The 19626-nt window shown below is 39.8% G+C and overlaps 1 protein-coding gene across 1 annotated transcript in view; it reads right to left on the reverse strand.

The window, feature by feature from the left end:
* The window catches only part of WDFY1 (WD repeat and FYVE domain containing 1), a 36389-nt gene extending 17113 nt beyond the window's left edge, over positions 1 to 19276 (reverse strand). The window contains exons 1-7 of the mRNA XM_070753292.1: positions 18926 to 19276; positions 14407 to 14474; positions 14169 to 14242; positions 12086 to 12140; positions 10290 to 10440; positions 8524 to 8636; positions 1371 to 1497 (exon numbers count right to left, since the gene is read on the reverse strand). Coding sequence (XP_070609393.1) covers positions 1371 to 1497; positions 8524 to 8636; positions 10290 to 10440; positions 12086 to 12140; positions 14169 to 14242; positions 14407 to 14474; positions 18926 to 19062 — 725 coding nt within the window. The 5' untranslated portion in view covers positions 19063 to 19276. The remainder of the gene's footprint in view (positions 1 to 1370; positions 1498 to 8523; positions 8637 to 10289; positions 10441 to 12085; positions 12141 to 14168; positions 14243 to 14406; positions 14475 to 18925) is intronic.
* Between the last annotated feature and the right edge of the window lie 350 nt (positions 19277 to 19626).

Below are 19626 nucleotides of genomic sequence, written 5' to 3' on the forward strand. Positions count from 1 at the left end.
GGACTTCAACTCCCAGAATTCCCCAGCCAGCATTCGCGGAGTTGAAGTCCAAATATCTTCAGGTTGCCAAGGTTGGGAAACACTGGTCTAGCATACTTTGAAAAAGCCAGGTTAAAAAAGGTATTGCTGTCATCTTTCCTACATATTTCAAGGTTAATTATAACCAGGTACTGAAGGACAGAATAGATTTTGAGGAATACATTTTTATAACTCTTGATGCATATTTCAGCTGCTAAATTATTTTACCGATCCAGTAAAGAAGATATTGGCTCAAATTCTGCAATTTTTGATAAAGTATTTTGATCTTTTAATCTTTTTGCCTTCCTCAACAAAAGAGAATCATTCTTTTTCCTGCTGTTTAGAGGAGACACTGTTTATTTATAAATGAGTAAAAATATTAAGTGGCTGCATATCTTAAATGTTTGCAAAAATGAAGAATATAATGTATGGTGGTAATGTGATTTGTAAAGGAAGAGTTTTACACATACAGAATTCCAAAATTTAGTCTTTTGGGGGAGCATGAGGATGGTCATTAGCACTGCACTGTTCCTTAATGACAGAAGACTTTAATGAAGGAAGAGCTTTTATTGGGACTTGGGGAATTAATAAATAATAAAAAGTCTACCAGCAAATGCCTTAATTGCAGAAATATATTCTTCTGCATCACTGCAATTTATTTGCATATGTCTCATGCTTTTCTATCAATAGGCTAGGTGTCTGCAAAAGGTATAAGACACAACCAAGTAAAACTAAGAAACAAACAGAAAGATCTAAAGCATCAGATTTCAAATCTTTACCTCAAACTTGATATGCTTTTAAAGATTATCTCAACAGCATACTGAAATAACACATTTAGAAACAGCATTATAAAAAATTCTTAGTTGATTTATGGCCGACAGAAAAGAGAACCAAATAAAATCCTTCTTCCCTACATAATGTTATTTGGCGGGCCCCAGGGGAAGAGCCTTCTCTGTGGTGGCCCCGGCCCTCTGGAATCAACTGGAATCAACTTCCCCCACCCTCCTTGTCTTTCGCAAATTACTCAAGACCCACCTATATCGCCAGGCATGGGGGAACTGAGACACCTCCCCCAGGCTTTTATATTTTATGTTTGGTATGTGTGTGTTGTATGGTTTTAAATGATGGGGTTTTATGTTTTTTTTCTTTTTAATATTAGATTTGTTCCATTGTAATATTGTTTTTTATTATTGTTGTGAGCCGCCCCGAGTCTTCAGAGAGGGGCGGCATACAAATCTAATAAATTATTATTATTATTATTATTATTATTATTATTATTATTATTATTATTATTAGTAACACCAAAGGCTAATCAGAATTAACACAAGTTAGGAAAGAAAATTGCTACATACTGATGACCTTGAAGAAGCAGGGTTCGACCTCTTCTTCCACCAATATCCCACATGATTATGCTGTTATCAGATGCTCCAGAGAAGAGTAATCGCTGAACAGGATCCCACCACAAAGAAGAAATACTTCCTATAGATATATAGATATATATATGGGGTGAGGGTGGGGATAGGAGAAGGGAAAGATGAAATGTTGACAATGTATACTTTCTGGACGAATTTATAGAAACAGAAATCCTATGGCAATCGGTCTCTGAAAGGGATACTTTTATTGTATCAAAATGAAACAGTTGAAAGGCAAACATGACAGAGCACAAAGTGGAGATTTTTTTCCCTCTCCTGATTAAAAAAAGGTCTACAGTGATCCCCCGCTCGTTGCGAGGGTTCCGTTCCAGGAGCCCCCGCAACGAGCGGGTTTTCGCGAAGTAGCGATGCGGAAGTAAAAACACCATCTGCGCATGTGCAGATGGTGTTTTAACTCCCACAGCGCTAGCGAGGAGCCGAAGATTGGGGGCGGCGCGGCTGTTTGCCGCCGGCATGGGGGGCTTCCTAGCAGCCCCCCAAACCCGGGTTGGGGGTCCGGGGGGCGCTGTCTCTCGGCGCTTTCGTGCTGAGTCCGGGAGCGAACTCGCTCCCCGACTCAGCTGGAAAGCGCCGAGAGACAGCGTGGACAGGCCCGTTCCTTGGCGCTGTCTCTCGGCGCTTTCGTGCTGAGTCCGGGAGCGAACTCGCTCCCCGACTCAGCTGGAAAGCGCCGAGAGACAGCGTGGACAGGCCCGTTCCTTGGCGCTGTCTCTCGGCGCTTTCGTGCTGAGTCCGGGAGCGAACTCGCTCCCCGACTCAGCTGGAAAGCGCCGAGAGACAGCGTGGACAGGCCCGTTCCTTGGCGCTGTCTCTCGGCGCTTTCGTGCTGAGTCCGGGAGCGAACTCGCTCCCCGACTCAGCTGGAAAGCGCCGAGAGACAGCGTGGACAGGCCCGTTCCTTGGCGCTGTCTCTCGGCGCTTTCGTGCTGAGTCCGGGAGCGAACTCGCTCCCCGACTCAGCTGGAAAGCGCCGAGAGACAGCGTGGACAGGCCCGTTCCTTGGCGCTGTCTCTCGGCGCTTTCGTGCTGAGTCCGGGAGCGAACTCGCTCCCCGACTCAGCTGGAAAGCGCCGAGAGACAGCGTGGACAGGCCCGTTCCTTGGCGCTGTCTCTCGGCGCTTTCGTGCTGAGTCCGGGAGCGAACTCGCTCCCCGACTCAGCTGGAAAGCGCCGAGAGACAGCGTGGACAGGCCCGTTCCTTGGCGCTGTCTCTCGGCGCTTTCGTGCTGAGTCCGGGAGCGAACTCGCTCCCCGACTCAGCTGGAAAGCGCCGAGAGACAGCGTGGACAGGCCCGTTCCTTGGCGCTGTCTCTCGGCGCTTTCGTGCTGAGTCCGGGAGCGAACTCGCTCCCGGACTCAGCTCGAAAGCGCCGAGAGACAGCGTGGACAGGCCCGTGCGGCGAGAATGAACGGCGTGGGCGGGCGAAGGGCGGGCGGCAGCGAGGAGTTTGCGTGGGCGGTGGGGAAACTCCTCGCTGACGCCAGCAAGAGGGGGAAGACTCAGGGAAGCCGCCCAGCAGCTGATCTCCCGGTTGCCATCTACGCATGCGTGCCCACGGGCACGCATGCGTAGATGGTATTTTGACTTCCGGGTTGAAAAATAGCGAAGTACCCTGTTCGCAATGGTTGGGGACGCAATAAACGGGGGATCACTGTATATTGAAATTGTCATTTTACCTTGGGAACATTTTTTAAATGAATTCTTTACAGAAAGCAAAGATCTTCTTTAGCTGCTAAACCTAAGCTATTTTAGTATCTTTGAATTACAAATTAAATGTAGTTATGGGGAAAATTGTTTACTTCAATAATGAGAATTATTAAAAATTATATAGTTAAACATTATAGAATGTTTTTAATATTATAGACTTTCACAAATGCTCATTTGCGGCAACATGCATATCTATTTAAAAAAACCAAAAAATCAACTAAAACACAAGAGGAGACTTCTCAAAAGTACAATTTCTCTCAATCCATTTCAACTGGATTGAAAATGTAGAAGTTGGTAAAGCTGAAGTGTGCCCTCATATGCAAGATCAATGCTTATCTCATCGAAGCTTCATTCCTTCCCCTATCTTTTTTCTAATGTTAGACAGTGAAGCAAATGCTGTGTCGGTTAAAGAGCCAAATTAAAATAAAGAAAACTCAAGTTTAAAATCCTTAGTGTTACTTAAATTAGGTGATTTAGAATGAACTCATTCAGAAGTCATTTCAATTTGATGTAATCGACTCTACAGAATTGTTATGAGAATTAACAACTGGAGACCCATATAATCGATTTTATGCCTCATGGGGAAAAAAGCAAGGTATACTATAAACTAGGGGTGGGCTCTTCTGTGACATGCGGACTTCAACTCCCAGAATTCTTGAGCTAGCATGATTGGCTCAGGAATTCTGGGAGTTGAAGTCCACAAGTCATAGAACTTTTCCTACCCCTGCTATAAACCAACAAATCTTTCAATTAATACAGCTTAACCAAACTGGATATCTACAAGTCAAATATAAGTATATTCATCTATAAAAGCATTAAGACATACAGTATATGGGAAAACGTAGAAACTGGGAAGAAGATTTCTTATATTAAGGGAGCATTTCCATTTTCTAAATAATGATGTTAAACCTATGTTAGTGCTTATACTGACATTCCACATGACTTTCAACTCAAAAAATATAGAAGATAACAGAAAATAATTTAAAAATTTTTGTTTGAACATTGAGGTTTAACTGAAATAAGGGCCTGGACAGAAGTGCACCTAGAAATTATAAATAAAGCACGAAACTCCTTAGAGGAAAAGCAGCAGTACAAGGTAGTTGTGCCCCAATATTTGAAAGCAGAAGCTGTAATCTGAATAGCATTTTACTGGTGGATTGCTTTAGTCAAGTCAAGCCTTCTGCAGCCTCTGTGCGCTAAGTGGTGGCTCATCCCATCTGAGCAGAAAAAGTTAACTGTCCTAAGAAGATACATGTCAGTGTATGGCAATAAAAATCTGATAAAAATGATTAGCATTGGATGAATAAAAGAAAACAATAGAAAGGGTGTTAAAGGAGAGATAGAGAAACATAGAAAAATAGAAGACTGACGGCAGAAAAAGACCTCATGGTCCATCTAGTCTGCCCTTATACTATTTCCTGTATTTTATCTTACAATGGATGTATGTTTATCCCAGGCATGTTTAAATTCAGTTACTGTGGATTTACCAACCACGTCTGCTGGAAGTTTGTTCCAAGGATCTACTACTCTTTCAGTAAAATAATATTTTCTCATGTTGCTTTCGATCTTTCCCCCAACTAACTTCAGATTGTGTCCCCTTGTTCTTGTGTTCACTTTCCTATTAAAAACACTTCCCTCCTGAACCTTATTTAACCCTTTAACATATTTAAATGTTTCGATCATGTCCCCCCTTTTCCTTCTGTTCTCCAGACTATACAGATTGAGTTCATTGAAATCATTTTAGGAATGCCAAATATTTTCTGAACCCTTTATAAATCTCTTCCTGTGTTATATGACAGTTTTAAGAAATAATACTCCATAAATTAGCAAATCTCTTTATTTAGGATTTAATAATACAGTAAATATTGGGTGAATCCAATGCTGAAACTGCTGAGTAGCTGACATAGGAAATTAATACATCAGTTCTCATGAAAATTGGCTGAGACTCAACACTTGAAAGTCTGACATCTAGTGTTGATATAGCTCAAACACAAGAAAAGTTTAAACGAAGTGATAACCGGAAGAGGTTCGCCATTCAGTGCAAGAATCCAAAGTAAAGTATCCTAGACAATGCAATCTAGCTTCATTTGAATATATCCCATTTCTCTTAACAGGTGATTCTGACCTCAAACTGTTCTTACTGTAAATATTTTTTTTCTAACATTCAACCAAAATGTATATACAGTGGTACCTCTACTTAAGAACTTAATTCGTTCCGTGACCAGGTTCTTAAGTAGAAATGTTCTTAAGTAGAAGCAATTTTTCCCATAGGAATCAATGTAAAAGCAAATAATGCGGGCAAAACCATTAGGAAAGAAATAAAAGCTCAGAATTTGGGTGGGAGGAGGAGGAGGAAGAAGAGGAGGACAGTCACTGCCGAAGGAAGAAGGTGAGGCGAGAGGAATAAAAAAAATCCAAAACTTTATGGCTTAAAAAAAAGAGAGGGATTCTGAGGCAGCGAGAAGGAGCATCCGCCTCCCATACACCCGGTGCGAGGCTGCCCCCCATACACTGCACCAGAGAGAGAAACCCAGGGGGAATGGCAGGGAACTGGCTGGGCCTTCGTGCCGCTCTCAAATTTCCTGGGAAATTTTTCCGGGCTCAGGTTCTTAAGTAGAAAATGGTACTTAAGAAGAGGCAAAAAAATCTTGAACATCCGGTTCTTATCTAGAAAAGTTCTTAAGTAGAGGCGTTCTTTAGTAGAGGTACCACTGTAAAGAGTAAAGAGTATTTTTAGGTAAAGAGTATTTTTAGGTAAAAAATTTGCCGTCCTGTAATTTAATTTTGTGTTCTGTACTCTGGCATAATGGAAAACAGTCTTGGATTTCTTTGGACATTTAACTTTTTAATTAAAAATGTTCAGTTCAAATTTGGTTTATATTTCTGGTAGAATGTTAATATTCCTGTTATGCATTTAGTTTTGTAATTTTTTTAGCAGTTACCTTAGTAATTATATATCCACCAATACCGTGTTTCCCCGAAAGTAAGACAGTGTCTTACTTTCTTTTTATCCCCAAAAGCCCCACTATGTCTTACTTTCGGGGTATGTCTTATATTGGAAAAAAAAATGTCAAATTTTTTGTTTTAACCATAAAATTAACATTTATTAACAACCTGAACAGTATTGTATTCACCACAAAACAGCAGATGATACCCCAGTATGCCAGTGTGTATGTTTTACTGATGTATGATTAATACTGTGTGCATTACCGTATTTTAAGCAGGAGGCGGCAGTGACAAGTGCAGGGGACGGCGCGGTGACGTATGGAGAGGGGGACGGTGCGGACGTGGGCAGGAGGCGGCGCTCATTAAGATCAGAGGGAGGTGGCAGACGCGGCGACGTATGGAGAGGGGGACGGTGCGGACGTGGGCAGGAGGCGGCGTGCAGCTAGATGAGAGGGAGGCGGCAATACCCCCGTGTTTCCCCAAAAGTAAGACATATGTCTTACTTTCGGGGTACGGCTTATATTAGCCGACCCCCCTGAAACCCCCGATACGTCTTACAATCGGGGGTGTCTTACTATCGGGGAAACAGGGTATTACTTAGAATCACATAATTTCTTAATTCCAGTTCACATGGCCCCTGTAAGGATCTTTCATGTCATTAAACGTTTTTCCTTTCTGGAATTGTCCATTTCTAGATGAACAATTGTATAAATGTACTGGGCTCTATTTGTATCTTAGAACTGCAGATTAAAGGAAAACTTTGCTACCCCACTAAAATGTAGAACTTAAAAAAAGAAAGTCACTACAGACTGATAAGTGGACAGTTGAAAGTCTCTGATTGTGGGGAAAAATAAGTAAATATTCTAAGGCTGGATTTACATATACATCGAGACATGGCTTGACAAACATCATTTGAAAATAAACCATAATTGACTGGACGCGCCTAAATGCAATAGCCAACATTAAAAAAAAATTGGGAGCTGCAAGAGGAAGCTCAGTTAGACTAGCAAAGATAAAACGGAGAATTAACTGGATAAAAATCAATAGTAATTGTTTTTGGAGGAGAAAACAATGTTTTTCAATTACATATGAATAATCTTTTTTATCTGAGATAAGTAATCAGATGTTTTGGATCAAGAGTATGGTAATGAATTGTATACAGAAAGACATTATCTTTACAAAGAAGATGGAAGTTCACAGGATTGCGTGTTTTTTAGTATGGATTTGTAATTGAAGAAATCACACAGCAGGCTTAGTTACAGTGTCATCAGTATGGGAATAAACAAATCTAATCTTGTTTCTATCTACTGCATTCTGGAAAGCTAATGAAAAAATATAGACAATTTTAGTAAAGTAAAATTTAATCCAGGCATGATAATAGTACTGTAAATTGAAAGCCAATCAACACGTAACCAGTTCTGGTTCTAAAACTCTAAAATAATTTCTTAGTTTAATCTCTTCCTGAACTTGATGTGTATGAGAACGTCAATACAGTGATACCTTGTCTTACAAACTTAATTGGTTCCGGGACGAGGTTCTTAAGGTGAAAAGTTTGTAAGACGAAACAATGCTTCCCATAGGAATCAACGGAAAAGTGATTAATGCGTGCAAGCCCAAAATTCACCCCTTTTGCCAGCTGAAGCACCCGTTTTTGTGCTGCTGGGATTCCCCTGAGGCTCCCCTCCATGGGAAACCCCACTTCCAGACTTCTGTGTTTTTGTGATGTTGCAGGGGAATCCCAGCAGAGGAATCCCAGCATCGCAAAAACGAGCGCTTCGCTGGCAATGGGAGTCCGGAGGTGGGGTTTCCCAGTGAAGGGAGCATCAGTGAAATCGCAGCATCGCAAAAACATCAAAATCCCACCTCCGGACCTCTGTGTTTTTGCGATGCTGTGATTTCACTGAGGCTCCCCTCGCTGGGAAACTCCACCACTGGACTTCCATTGCCAGTAAAGTGCCCGTTTTTGCGCTGCTGGGATTCCCCTGCAGCACCACAAAAACACGGAAGTCCAGAGGTGGGGTTTCCCATGGAGGGGAGCCTCAGGGGAATCCCAGCAGCGCAAAAACGGGTGCTTCGCTGGTAAAGGAATTCCGGAGGTGGAGCATCCCAGTGGCGGCGGTGGGTTTGTAAGGTGAAAATAGTTTGTAAGAAGAGGCCAAAAAATCTTAAACCCCAGGTTTGTATCTCGAAAAGTTTGTATGACGAGATGTTTGTAAGACGAGGTATCACTGTATTAGGTATGAGTTGGGGTATTCTGTTTCAGTTGAACCAATAATGGTAATATGACCGCAACTGGATTCAGATCTATCCCCATCATTTATTAATTTATTACATGTAGACTTCATTACTGCATCTCCAATGTATTATTTTATATAAAAAAGAAAGATTTGAGCTTCATTCAATTGAAAAACAAATTACCTTCATGACCCTTGAGAGTTGTTATCACTGAACTCGTGCTCTGTTCTAACTTCAACAAAGTAATCTGTCCAGAGTAGTCTCCAATAAAGGCATGCTGGGTTTCAAAGTCGTATCTTAATACAATCCGAAGTTAAGGAGTATGTTTTCAAGTAGTTCCAGCAGAAGGCAAAAGACTGATATAAAAAGTAATCTATTTTAATTTCTCTTGAAAGTAGTTAGTAACCTGCAACCAGATTTGTCAGTTTAGAATCCCAGTTAATTGGCAAGTCTACCACCTGGAATGCCCATCCATTGACTCCACTTTCTGCCTGCTCTAAGGCCCCTGCCAGAATGGAGACCATGCTCCCAGATGGCACATGACAGGGGATACGATGCTGCGGCAGCACACACATATGGATACATACATCACATACACACATATAATTATAGATATAAAATCACACACACACACATAGACACACATATACATGCATATCTGTGAGTGCATATGCATATGTATATGCATATACACATTATATATGTATATGTACAGTATATGTTTATATATATACTTATACATATACATATGCATACATATATAGATATATACATGTGTCCATATTGGAACACATCAGATTAGTTTAACTTGCGAGCTTATTAGCAACCATGCATTTTGACATTACAGTGTTCCCTCGCTTTTCGCGGGGGATGCATTCCGAGACCGCCTGCGAAAGTCGAATTTCCGCGAAGAAGAGTTGCGGAAGTAAATACACTATTTTTGGCTATGAACAGTATCACAAACCTTCCCTTAACATTCTAAACCCCTAAATTACAATTTTCCATTCCCTTAGCAACCATTTAGATTATTACTCAACATGTTTATTTATTAAAGTTTATTAAAAAAAATATTTATTAAAAGCAGACAAAAGTTTGGCGATGACATATGATGTCATCGGGTGGGAAAAAAAGTGGTATAGGGAAAAAACCCGCAAAGTATTTTTTAATTAATATTTTTGAAAAACCGTGGTATAGACTTGCGAAGTTCGAACCCGTGAAAATCGAGGGAACACTGTATTCTGAAACAATAATGTCTGGGTATAAATGATTTCAGTTGATGCAAAAAAGGGTTCACGGGATGGGATATCATAGAGAAAAGGTAATTGTAAATACTAATTTTGCTAAAACCTATGGTTACAAATAAATGTATATAGAACTGAAATAACTCCTTAAAATAACTACAGCAAGTATGTAGCACTCAACAAACAGGTTCCCAACTTTCTTGACGAGATGTTATATTATTCAGTCATTTCAAAGGAAGGCTCTTCTTTGTCTTCCAAAATCTCTTTTTTGCAACAGCTGGGACTGAGAAAGGAAGATAAAGATGACTGGGTAGAATCAGCAACAGCCATTCCCTGATCTTATCTATCTATTTCTTTAAATAAAATGGATCTGAATTAGTAAGATATGTTGGCTAATCAATAGAAAGCATTCTTCTATTCAAAATCATTTGAGAAAGGTACCACCTACAACTTATATTGAAAGTCTACTTGGCACATGGCAAATAATGTATTGGTCTCAAATTACAGCATTACCTTATTGTAATACTCCTAGTAACATTTTTGTAATAATACTTTTACAACTTATAGTAATAACAAAAACTTTTAAAGGTGATTAGTTTCTTGATTAAAGCCAACAGCATGAAATACAAATGTAGCAAAATATTAAGATTGGTTAACAAACTGTAAAAAATTGCACATCTGTTATGATACAGCTATTTTGAAGGATACTGTAGGCAAGATGCCCAGGAAGTGAAATAGTGTCTTCCCAACATATTTCCACTTCTGGTACACATCCAACTGACAGCTTTATCATGGCCAGTGCTAATCACCCATTCTGCTTCCAAGCAAAAAGTGATTGCTGACACTCTGTTCTGGTGAGCTATACAAACAGATAAGAAATTATAACACAGAGACAAAGATATTTATACATGAAATGGAATGGATATGATCAAACTTATATTTGTTTCACTTTCTTTAGTATTTTCCAGGCATTAATTCATTTAATTTTTTTTCTCACTACTCATTTCCTTGAAATGGAAATGTAACATTACTCTTCATTCATGCAAAAGACAAGCATAAAGGAGAAATAAATTATATTCATAATTGTAATTACACCACATTGTAAAATAAACCAAGAAGTAAAGAGAAGAACATTATGAAAAAGAAAGACATTATAAAATTAGTTTGAAATCATAAAAGTCTTGTTTTGGAAAAAACCAACAATTTTTATATAAAATTATCATGTTATTTTAATATAAGGCTGTTCTCAAAGGCACATTCTTATCTATGGCTTAGTTGCAAACAGGATCATCTTATATTGTTGGCATTTCGGTTTTAAAATTTTCTTGTGAATGGAGCAACAGATTGTCCTAATATTTCCATTTTCTCTCTGTGTGTGCGGCCATGCACGTGTGCACGCAAATATGCATATATTACTACTGCTATCACTACTACCCTGTTTCCCCGAAAATAAGATGTACCCCGAAAGCAAGGCATGTCAGAGGTTTTGCAGAATTTGCTAATATAAGGCACCCCCCGAAAATAAGGTGTAGTCAAGTTTACATACGGCTTCGGGGACTCCTCTCCTCAGCGGTTCGTTTTGTTACCTCTAGGCAGCTGAACCAACTTTTTCCTTCCCAGCGGTGGCTCCAGCGGCTTCCCTTCATCACGTGACGTTCCTGACGCTGTTTCTCCTCGAAGGGAAGCCACCGCCATCGCCGCCGCCGGGAAGAAAAAAGTTGGTGCAGCTGCCTAGAGGTAACAAAACAAACCGCTGAAGAAAGGAGCCCCCGAAGCTGCGGGTATTGCAGCCCGCCTTACCCTTCCTGCAGCTTGGAGCAGTTAGACGGTAGAGACTGGGAGGCTGTAAGCGGCCGGCCAGGAGGGGCGTATCAGATCCCGACTCCCATTCCGTCTCACCCCGTCCCCTCAGATCTTGTGGCAGCTGCTTTAAGTAAGGCACCCCCCGAAAATAAGACATAGCACAACTTTTGGAGGAAAAATTAATATAAGACAGTGTCTTATTTTCGGGGAAACACAATACTAATACTAATACTAAGTCTAGGGGAAATAAAGTAATATTCTGGAATTCATTTCCTTCCAAGTGAAGCCAAAATGAGAATACATGAGTTCTGCCCTTACACGTGTTTAGGGTATTATGCTGTGTAGGTCATTTGATAACAGGAAAGAAAATAGAATAAGAGAATAAGGGGTCCTTGGTGAGCTCTGAGCTTGACTGTTTACTTACAGACATTTCATTACCCAAACTAGATAACATCAACGCTGTGTTAGAAAAATTATCTTTCATAAGAATATGAGAATTGTTTACAGAATTATAAACTTTATGATTGTTGTCTTTAGGTTTTTCAGTTATAGTTCATATCATTCAACCAATGTTGGTTTATATATGTGCTTAATACTTATTTTATGAAGATATCACCCACGTGAATTAAATTTAAGTCAATATTCCATATACATTATTGAAGGCTACTCATATGTGCAGGGATACTTCACTGTCTTATTACCTGGGTAAGTCTTGATAAAATTCATCTTATTAAAGTCTTCTGAGATATGAAACTCCTGAAATAATAAACAAACAGTAAGATACATGATCTAGAAATCCTGTTAATGCACAATCAAACACAAACAGAAATGACTCCCACTGAATGATTGACAGTCTCTGTAAGCTTGTAATTAAAATGTCAAAGTTTAGGCTATTTTCATTTAGGAAACAGAGATGAGTTTGGCTTCTAGGATAAAAACTTGTTCTGAGTGGATCTTCTGATAGAAATTTCTTGAATGCTCTTTGGAAAGATGACTACAGTATGTCTTATGGATGCTATGGTTCTAACTCTTTAATTTGTTTGAAAGGCCTTTATGTTAAAATAGCAATATTTCATTCTTCTTCTTTTTTTTACTTTGAGAATAAAATTCTATACTCTTTTATAAAGAAAAGTCTCACTGCAATTAATGAATTTTATTTCCAGCCAGAAGTGCATAAGATTTTACTATAAAGATATTTTATGAAACTTTGAAAAACTGGCACAGGAATAAACTATTAAAACAAATAAAATTTATGTAGGAAGCATTTTCTCCATTGAAATTGTGACTTTATAATGAGGACTAGTTAGACACTTTTGTTTTTCCATTAATATGAGAACTGTTCCTACAAATTTCCAAAGCATGTCAAAAATCATATGGTGAAACTTCACTTTAAAAAAAAAATAACCGTGCAGAAGAAATGACTACCTCCTAAGCCAGCGATGGAAAACCTGTGGCACGCCATTTCTGAGGAAACGCAAAGAGTTGTCCTACGTCAGCTCCAGAATGCATGTGTGTGCTGGTCAGCTGATTTTAAGCCTTCTTTTCGGTCGTTTTCACTCTACCTGTACTTCAGGAATGCCTCCTGAAACCTGGGGATGGCGACAAATGGCTCAATGGCCCAACCAGAGGTTTACAAACAAACCTCCTTCCAAACGTCCGGTTGGCCCATTGGCCTGTTTTTTGTCATCCCCAGGATTAAGGGAAGCCTTCTGAAGCCAGACAATGGCAAAAAACAGCCCAATGTTCCAACTGGAAGTTCATTATCAAACTTCCGGTTGGGCCACTTAGCACTCCCCTGGTTCAAAAAAGTTTCCTAAAGCCTGGGGAGTGTGAAACATGGCCAAACTGGTCCACTTTTTGCCACCCCCAGGGTTTAGGAAACCCTCCTGAAGCCTAGGGAGAGTAAAAAGCTGCCAGTGGGCCAACCGGAAGTTTGATAATGAACTTACAGTTGGAACATTATGCTGTTTTTTGCCATTGTCAGGCTTCAGAAGGCTTCCCTGAACCCTGGGGGTGGTGAAAAGTGGACCAGTTTGGTCATTTTTCACACTCCCCAGGCTTTAGGAGGCTTTTTTGAACCAGGGGAGTGGAACAGGCATACCGAAAGTTCAGAGGCTTCAGTGATGCCTGTGCACATGTGTGGGAGGGCAGCGCGGGGGGTTGTGCTCATGTGTGAGTGGCAGCAGGGAGTTGTGCGCATGTGCGGGAAAGGCATTGTATTATGGGTGTGGGTTCGCGCGCACACGCACCCACCTTTTGGCACCTGAGACAAAAAAGATTTGCCATCACTGTCTTAGGCTAACTTAGAACTTTTTGCTTGTTTTAAATATATTAGCTTTGCTCTGTAGATGTATTCAGCTCAGAGCTTTGGAGAATAATCAGGCTGTAAAGTCAATTATGAAATTAAATAAAATATCCTGGAATGCCTTAAAATGATTACATTAATACATAGATTTGAATATGAAATTACTAAAAGTTGCATTCACCTGAAAGAAAACTAATTTCTAGATTATATTGGGAAACTTCAGAGATATTTTATTAAATAGAATACCAAGCAAAGGTCATGTAGATGAGCTCTAGATCTACTGATGCTATCAAATTAATTTACACAAAATCATTAGAGCATGCTATTCTATAATGTGTTATTGCGGAAATCTCAAAAAATGTTCTTGAACAATTATCAAAGTTTATTTCTGCACCTTTGCATTTAAAGCTTAGGACTGATGAATACTAGATACTGATGTACAATGTGAATATTTTTAGCAACTAAAAATGAATGCTTACCATAATAGCTCCGTTATCTTGGCCTACAAATAGTCGTCTACTGTCATGATGATAAGCCATACTTGAACAAGGAGCTGCCCAAATAAATGATTTGCAAAGTCAATATTATACTGAATTAGATTTCTATCAAAGCAGTAGCAAAGAAATAATCTTACATGACCAAATGTGAAATCATAAAAATTCTGATTCTAATTAATTAAAGACAGATATCAACACAATAATATCTAGGAAAACTTACATGACATTGTATGGTAAATGCTGGGCCAATATTGTCCACTGTCTCTTTTCAGCCATACTCTAATCGTCCTGTAAATATAAATATGGAGGAAAATGATATGAAAATTATTACCCCAGTTAGTCCATTTGGTTTTCCAAAAAGGTTCTGCAGTAGGAAAAACTATTCTGATGCCAAATTGTTTTCACAAATGAGTTTTGAATATGTATAATTACTGGAATATAATATTTCTGATAGTAATATAGAACATGGCAAATGCTAAATCCCACCTTGTTATTAATTTAAATTTATATAGCTACTCATCTTACGTAAGAAACTGAGAGGTGAGTACAATTAAAATAAATCAATATGGGACAAAATAATACATGACATAATGAATGCAATAGGCAAGAGAAATAAATGGTGTTTTTGCAATGAACCATGTCAGAAAATTCAAATACCTGTTGGCCTACTATAGCTCTCACTTGCTCATCAAATCTATATATGTATGATGTTATCTCAAAGGTCAAGCAGATAAGAGGGTTGTAGAATATCTTAGCTGCCACTTTTGTTTATCTAGTAGAAGGGCACAGATAGATACCATTCCTAATATTTCATGTCAGTGTTTGGCAATTGTGATTCTCTAAATGTGGATTTGATTTCCCAATAGCCTCAATCTATTGTCTTCTGGAATGCCACAGGTTTACTTTTTTTTTTCCATTGCTCTTGCTGCATACAGAAACTGAGAATCAAAGCAATAATAAAAACAAAGTTCACTTGACAGCAAAGAATAAACTACAAAGATCGTTTTGGAAGATAAACTTCTAAAAGTCTTGTAAATGGATGAACTAGTAGTTACTACTGAGAGTTTACACATAGTGATTAATTACACCTCAGCATTCAGCTGACAAATGAAATGTTATATATGTGCTCGGAGGTAAACCCTTAAATTGTGTTATTCTTCACAATGCTTGACCTGTTTCTGTAGTACCTAACAATGCACATTAGTAATAAAACCAATTTATTTTTTTCCCATGGTTCCAATTCCTATTTGAAGTAAGACTTCAGAATAAAAAAGAAACAGCAAGGCACCAATATGCAGGGGGTGGACAAATAAATGGAAACACTTGACTTTTTGGCATCATAGTGTTTGAACATATTCAAATCAATCAAAACTTGACATGTTTTAATGTTTTTTTAAAATTCTGTTATTTGATATGTTTTTTTAAACTACCTTTTTTTTTTACATAAATTTAAGGAAATTGGTTATAACCTTCTAGAAATGGCAGACCTCTCAGACTTTCAAAGAGGCCAAATTGTTGGTGCTCGAATGGCAGGCCCTAGTGTAACAGAAAGTGCCCGAATGTTTGACGTTTCAAGAAGTAATGTCTCAAAAGTAATGACTGCTTTTAAAAGAGAAGGGAAAACGTCCTCAGCCAAGCACAGGTCTGGTTGAAAGTCAAAGTTGTCTGAGAGAGACCGTGGGACTCTAAAGCGAATTGTTAGAGCGGATCGCAAGACCACAACTCCTAAAATCACTGCAGAGTTCAATAGACACATACAGAACCCAGTTTCCACAAAAACTGTTCGAAGGGAGCTTCACAATTCTGGATTCCACGGAAGAGCTGCAATTAGAAAACCTCTGCTCTCAAAGACAAATGTTTCAAAGCGTTTAGAGTGGTGTAGAAACCACCAGAAATGGTCCCTCGAACAGTGGCAAAATGTGATTTTCTCTGATGAATCATTGTTTACCCTTTTTCCTACCTCCGGATATGTTTACATTTGGAGACAGCCAAAAGAATCATTTCATCCAGACTGCCTTCTCCCAACCGTAAAACATGGCGGGGGTTCAGTGATGATCTGGGGTGCTATTTCATGGAAATCCACTGGACCAATTATTTCCCTTCATGGAAGAATTAATAGCCATCACTAGTTAGGAATTTTGGCCGACCAAATTCATCCTATGGTTCAAGAACTGCTTCCAGAGAGGGATGCCATCTTTCAAGATGATAATGCACCAATCCATAGAACAAGAATTGTTAAAGAATGGCACGAGAAACATTATTATTTATGGTTGATTTTAGAGATTTAAGTAAGAAGTCGATTTCCACCACCATCGTCTCTAAAAGAACTGGAGGGTGCTTTAACTGAAGAATGGGCTAAAATTCCTTTGGAAACAATTCACAATTTGTATGAATCAATACCTCGGAGAATTGAGGCTGTATTAGCCGCAAAAAGTGGACCAACACCATATTAAAAGATATTTTGATGATTTTTCAAGGTGTTTCCATGTTTTTGTCCACCCCGTGTAGTTCATCCACATTGGGAAAAAATACATTATTCTCCTAGCTTCAGTGTAATTAATGCAACTGAGGTAGTATTCCCTGAAGGCTCTTGTGAACTACTAACAATTAACCCTTTGGTCGGAGGAAGACAACCATTATCCAATTAGTTAAGAACTGTACAGGATAATTTCTCTATAACACTTTATACTCTATTAGCTACTTAAAAATTGTAACTTTATTGTGAATACTGGATACATGTTTAAACATTGAAAGAACAATTTTGCAGATCATGTAAGCTCAAAGTGTTCTGCATACAACTTAATCAAGTTATCAAGTTTCAACGGCTATCCAAACCAGTATCATAGATATTGTTAGAAGATAACCTATATCTTACAGAAGAGGCAGCCAAGCATTCCAAGACAACATGTCTATTTAATCTAAATCAAAACTACTAAATTAAAATAAGATTTTGCTTAAATAAACCCAGTTGCACCATAAAATAATGGCTGAAAAAAAGATTAAATATCCTTTTGTTGTGTGGAGTTCTAATAAAAATAAAACTTTTCTAATTTAGGAATCAGAAATAAGGAATATAACTATTAATTATAAAGCAAACTCCAATTAGTATCAGTCTAAATATTATGAACAGCCTTATAAGCATATTTTCCTAGAAGTTTACCACACATTATACAGTAACTTGGAAAATATTACTCCAGACCACATTGTTATTTCTTAATATTTTCTTCCTATGGTTAATGTTAGAGACACAAAAATACAGGGGGGGAAATGCATACAGAATGTTTTCAATGTTTTAGAGAAAGGTTTTCCTTAACATGCTATCAAAATGCACCATTCTGTAATACAGACCCCCCCCCCCAATATTTTGCAAATCGTACTAAGAACATACTTCAGTGGCAAAGGAAGAACTAACCCCAAACTTCCTCTCCCTGTTCCCATCATATAGATTTAGTACAAGACCACAGTTGATGACTCCCATCAAGAAAGAAAGAAAGAAAGAAAGAAAGAAAGAAAGAAAGAAAGAAAGAAAGAAAGAAAGAAGGAAAGACTGTCTGGGGATAGTAAGAGTTACAGCCCAACTTTTTCTCCCTTTGGGGATGATGACAAAGAAGCAACTTATATTAGTTTGCTTCCACTTATAACAGGAGCCCTTCAAACCAGCATTGCTCTGTGTTGCTAACAATGAAAGATGACTGTGTGGACGTGTTTTCAATTGTTCTGAAAAAGAAACCGCCCTTCTTTGCTTTTTCCTCTTGCTTAAGCTAAATATACTGCTCAAAAAAATAAAGGGAACAATCAAATAACACATCCTAGATCTGAATGAATGAAACATTCCCATTGAATATTTCATTTACACAACTATTCCATTTGTACAACAGCGTGTGAAGTTGACTGTCAGTCAGTATTGCTTCCTAAGTGGAGAGTTTGATTTCACAGAAGTTTGATTTATTATTATTATTATTATTATTATTATTATTATTATTATTATTATTATTAATTAGATTTGTATGCCGCCCCTCTCCAAGGACTCGGAGCGGCTCACAACAACGATACACCATGTACAAATGTAATGTTAAAAACAATTTAAAACCCTTATTATAAAAAGAAAACAATCACACAACCGACCAGACCATACATAAACCATAATAGCTAGGGGTATATCGGTTTCCCCATGCCGGGCGACAAAGGTGGGTCTTCTGAAGCTTTCAAAAGGCAAGGAGAGTAGGGGCAGTCCTAATCCCTGGGGGAATTGATTCCAGACAGCTGGGGCCGCCACAGAGAAGGCTCTTCCCCTGGGTCCCGCCAGTTATATTCTGTTTTTTTAAGTGTCCCCTTTATTTATTTTTGAGTAGCGTACTACTTATATATGCCCGGTACACCCTGATTCCTCCACTGAGCCAACATGTTTCTTTGGTTGTCCTGAGGGTGGATGATGGGGCCGGTAGTCCAACCAGATGGGAAGGAAGCGACGGCCTCCCCAGAAGGGGGTGTGTCGCATGCCGCTTGGCAGGAAAGAGAAGGTCCTTTTGGAGCAAAAAGACCCCCCCCCCCAAAAGCTCAGGGATCTTAAAACATTTGCACACGACCGAGTTGCGGTTTCTTTTTGCTGTTGTTATCCCGAGCGCAGCGCGCCTTTCCTGCCTGTCCCTAGTAGAAAAAAAGGAGAGGGAGCGGCGGCCGAGAGACCCTCTCCCCTCTCCGGAAAGCGCCTTTCCTTCCCCCCGCCGCCCCTTCCTCACCTGTCCTCGCTGGCCGTGATGATGCCGTCCTCTTTGGGGATAGCGAGCGCAGCGCTGACGGCGTCCTGGTGCCCCTCGATCTTGCTCAGCAGCACCGGCCGGCTGCTCTGCGGCCGCGAGTGAATCTCGGCCGCCATCTCGCCACAGCACCAGGCCGCGCTCGGCCAAGTCTCCGGAGCAGCCACCCAAAAGAGAGCGGGCCCTTAATCGTCAGAATAGCGGCGCCTCCAAGAAAGCCTCAGCGGCCAGCCATTTTCCGTAATGACCGAAATAGCGCCGCCCCCCGGAAGCAGTCGCCGACGGGAAGGGAGGGCGAGATTGACCGGGAGAGCGGAGGCAACGCGGGGCGCTGGGTGGAGAAATGAGATGGGTGGGTTATAAAGGCAAGCGAGGGCGGAAAAAGTCGCTCGTTTGAAGAGCTGTAGGCGGAAATTCCTAATCGGGTTAAGTAAGACAATATTTGGACTTCAACTCCCAGAATTCCCCAGCTAGCGAATGCTGGCTGGGGAATTCTGGGAGTTGAAGTCCAGATATCTCCAAGTTGTCCAGGTTGGGAAACAATGAAGTAAGAGACATGGTGAGGTATAGATTAAATTTAGGTATGGGGTCGCCGAACCGTGTCTCCAGGTGCTGTCAGGAAAAGACCGTTTCTCCACCTTGAAGATGGGTGGACTTCAACTCCCAGAATTCCCCAGCCAGCT

The sequence above is a fragment of the Erythrolamprus reginae genome, chromosome 5, assembly GCF_031021105.1.
Source record: "Erythrolamprus reginae isolate rEryReg1 chromosome 5, rEryReg1.hap1, whole genome shotgun sequence".
NCBI classification, from domain to species: Eukaryota; Metazoa; Chordata; class Lepidosauria; order Squamata; family Dipsadidae; genus Erythrolamprus; species Erythrolamprus reginae.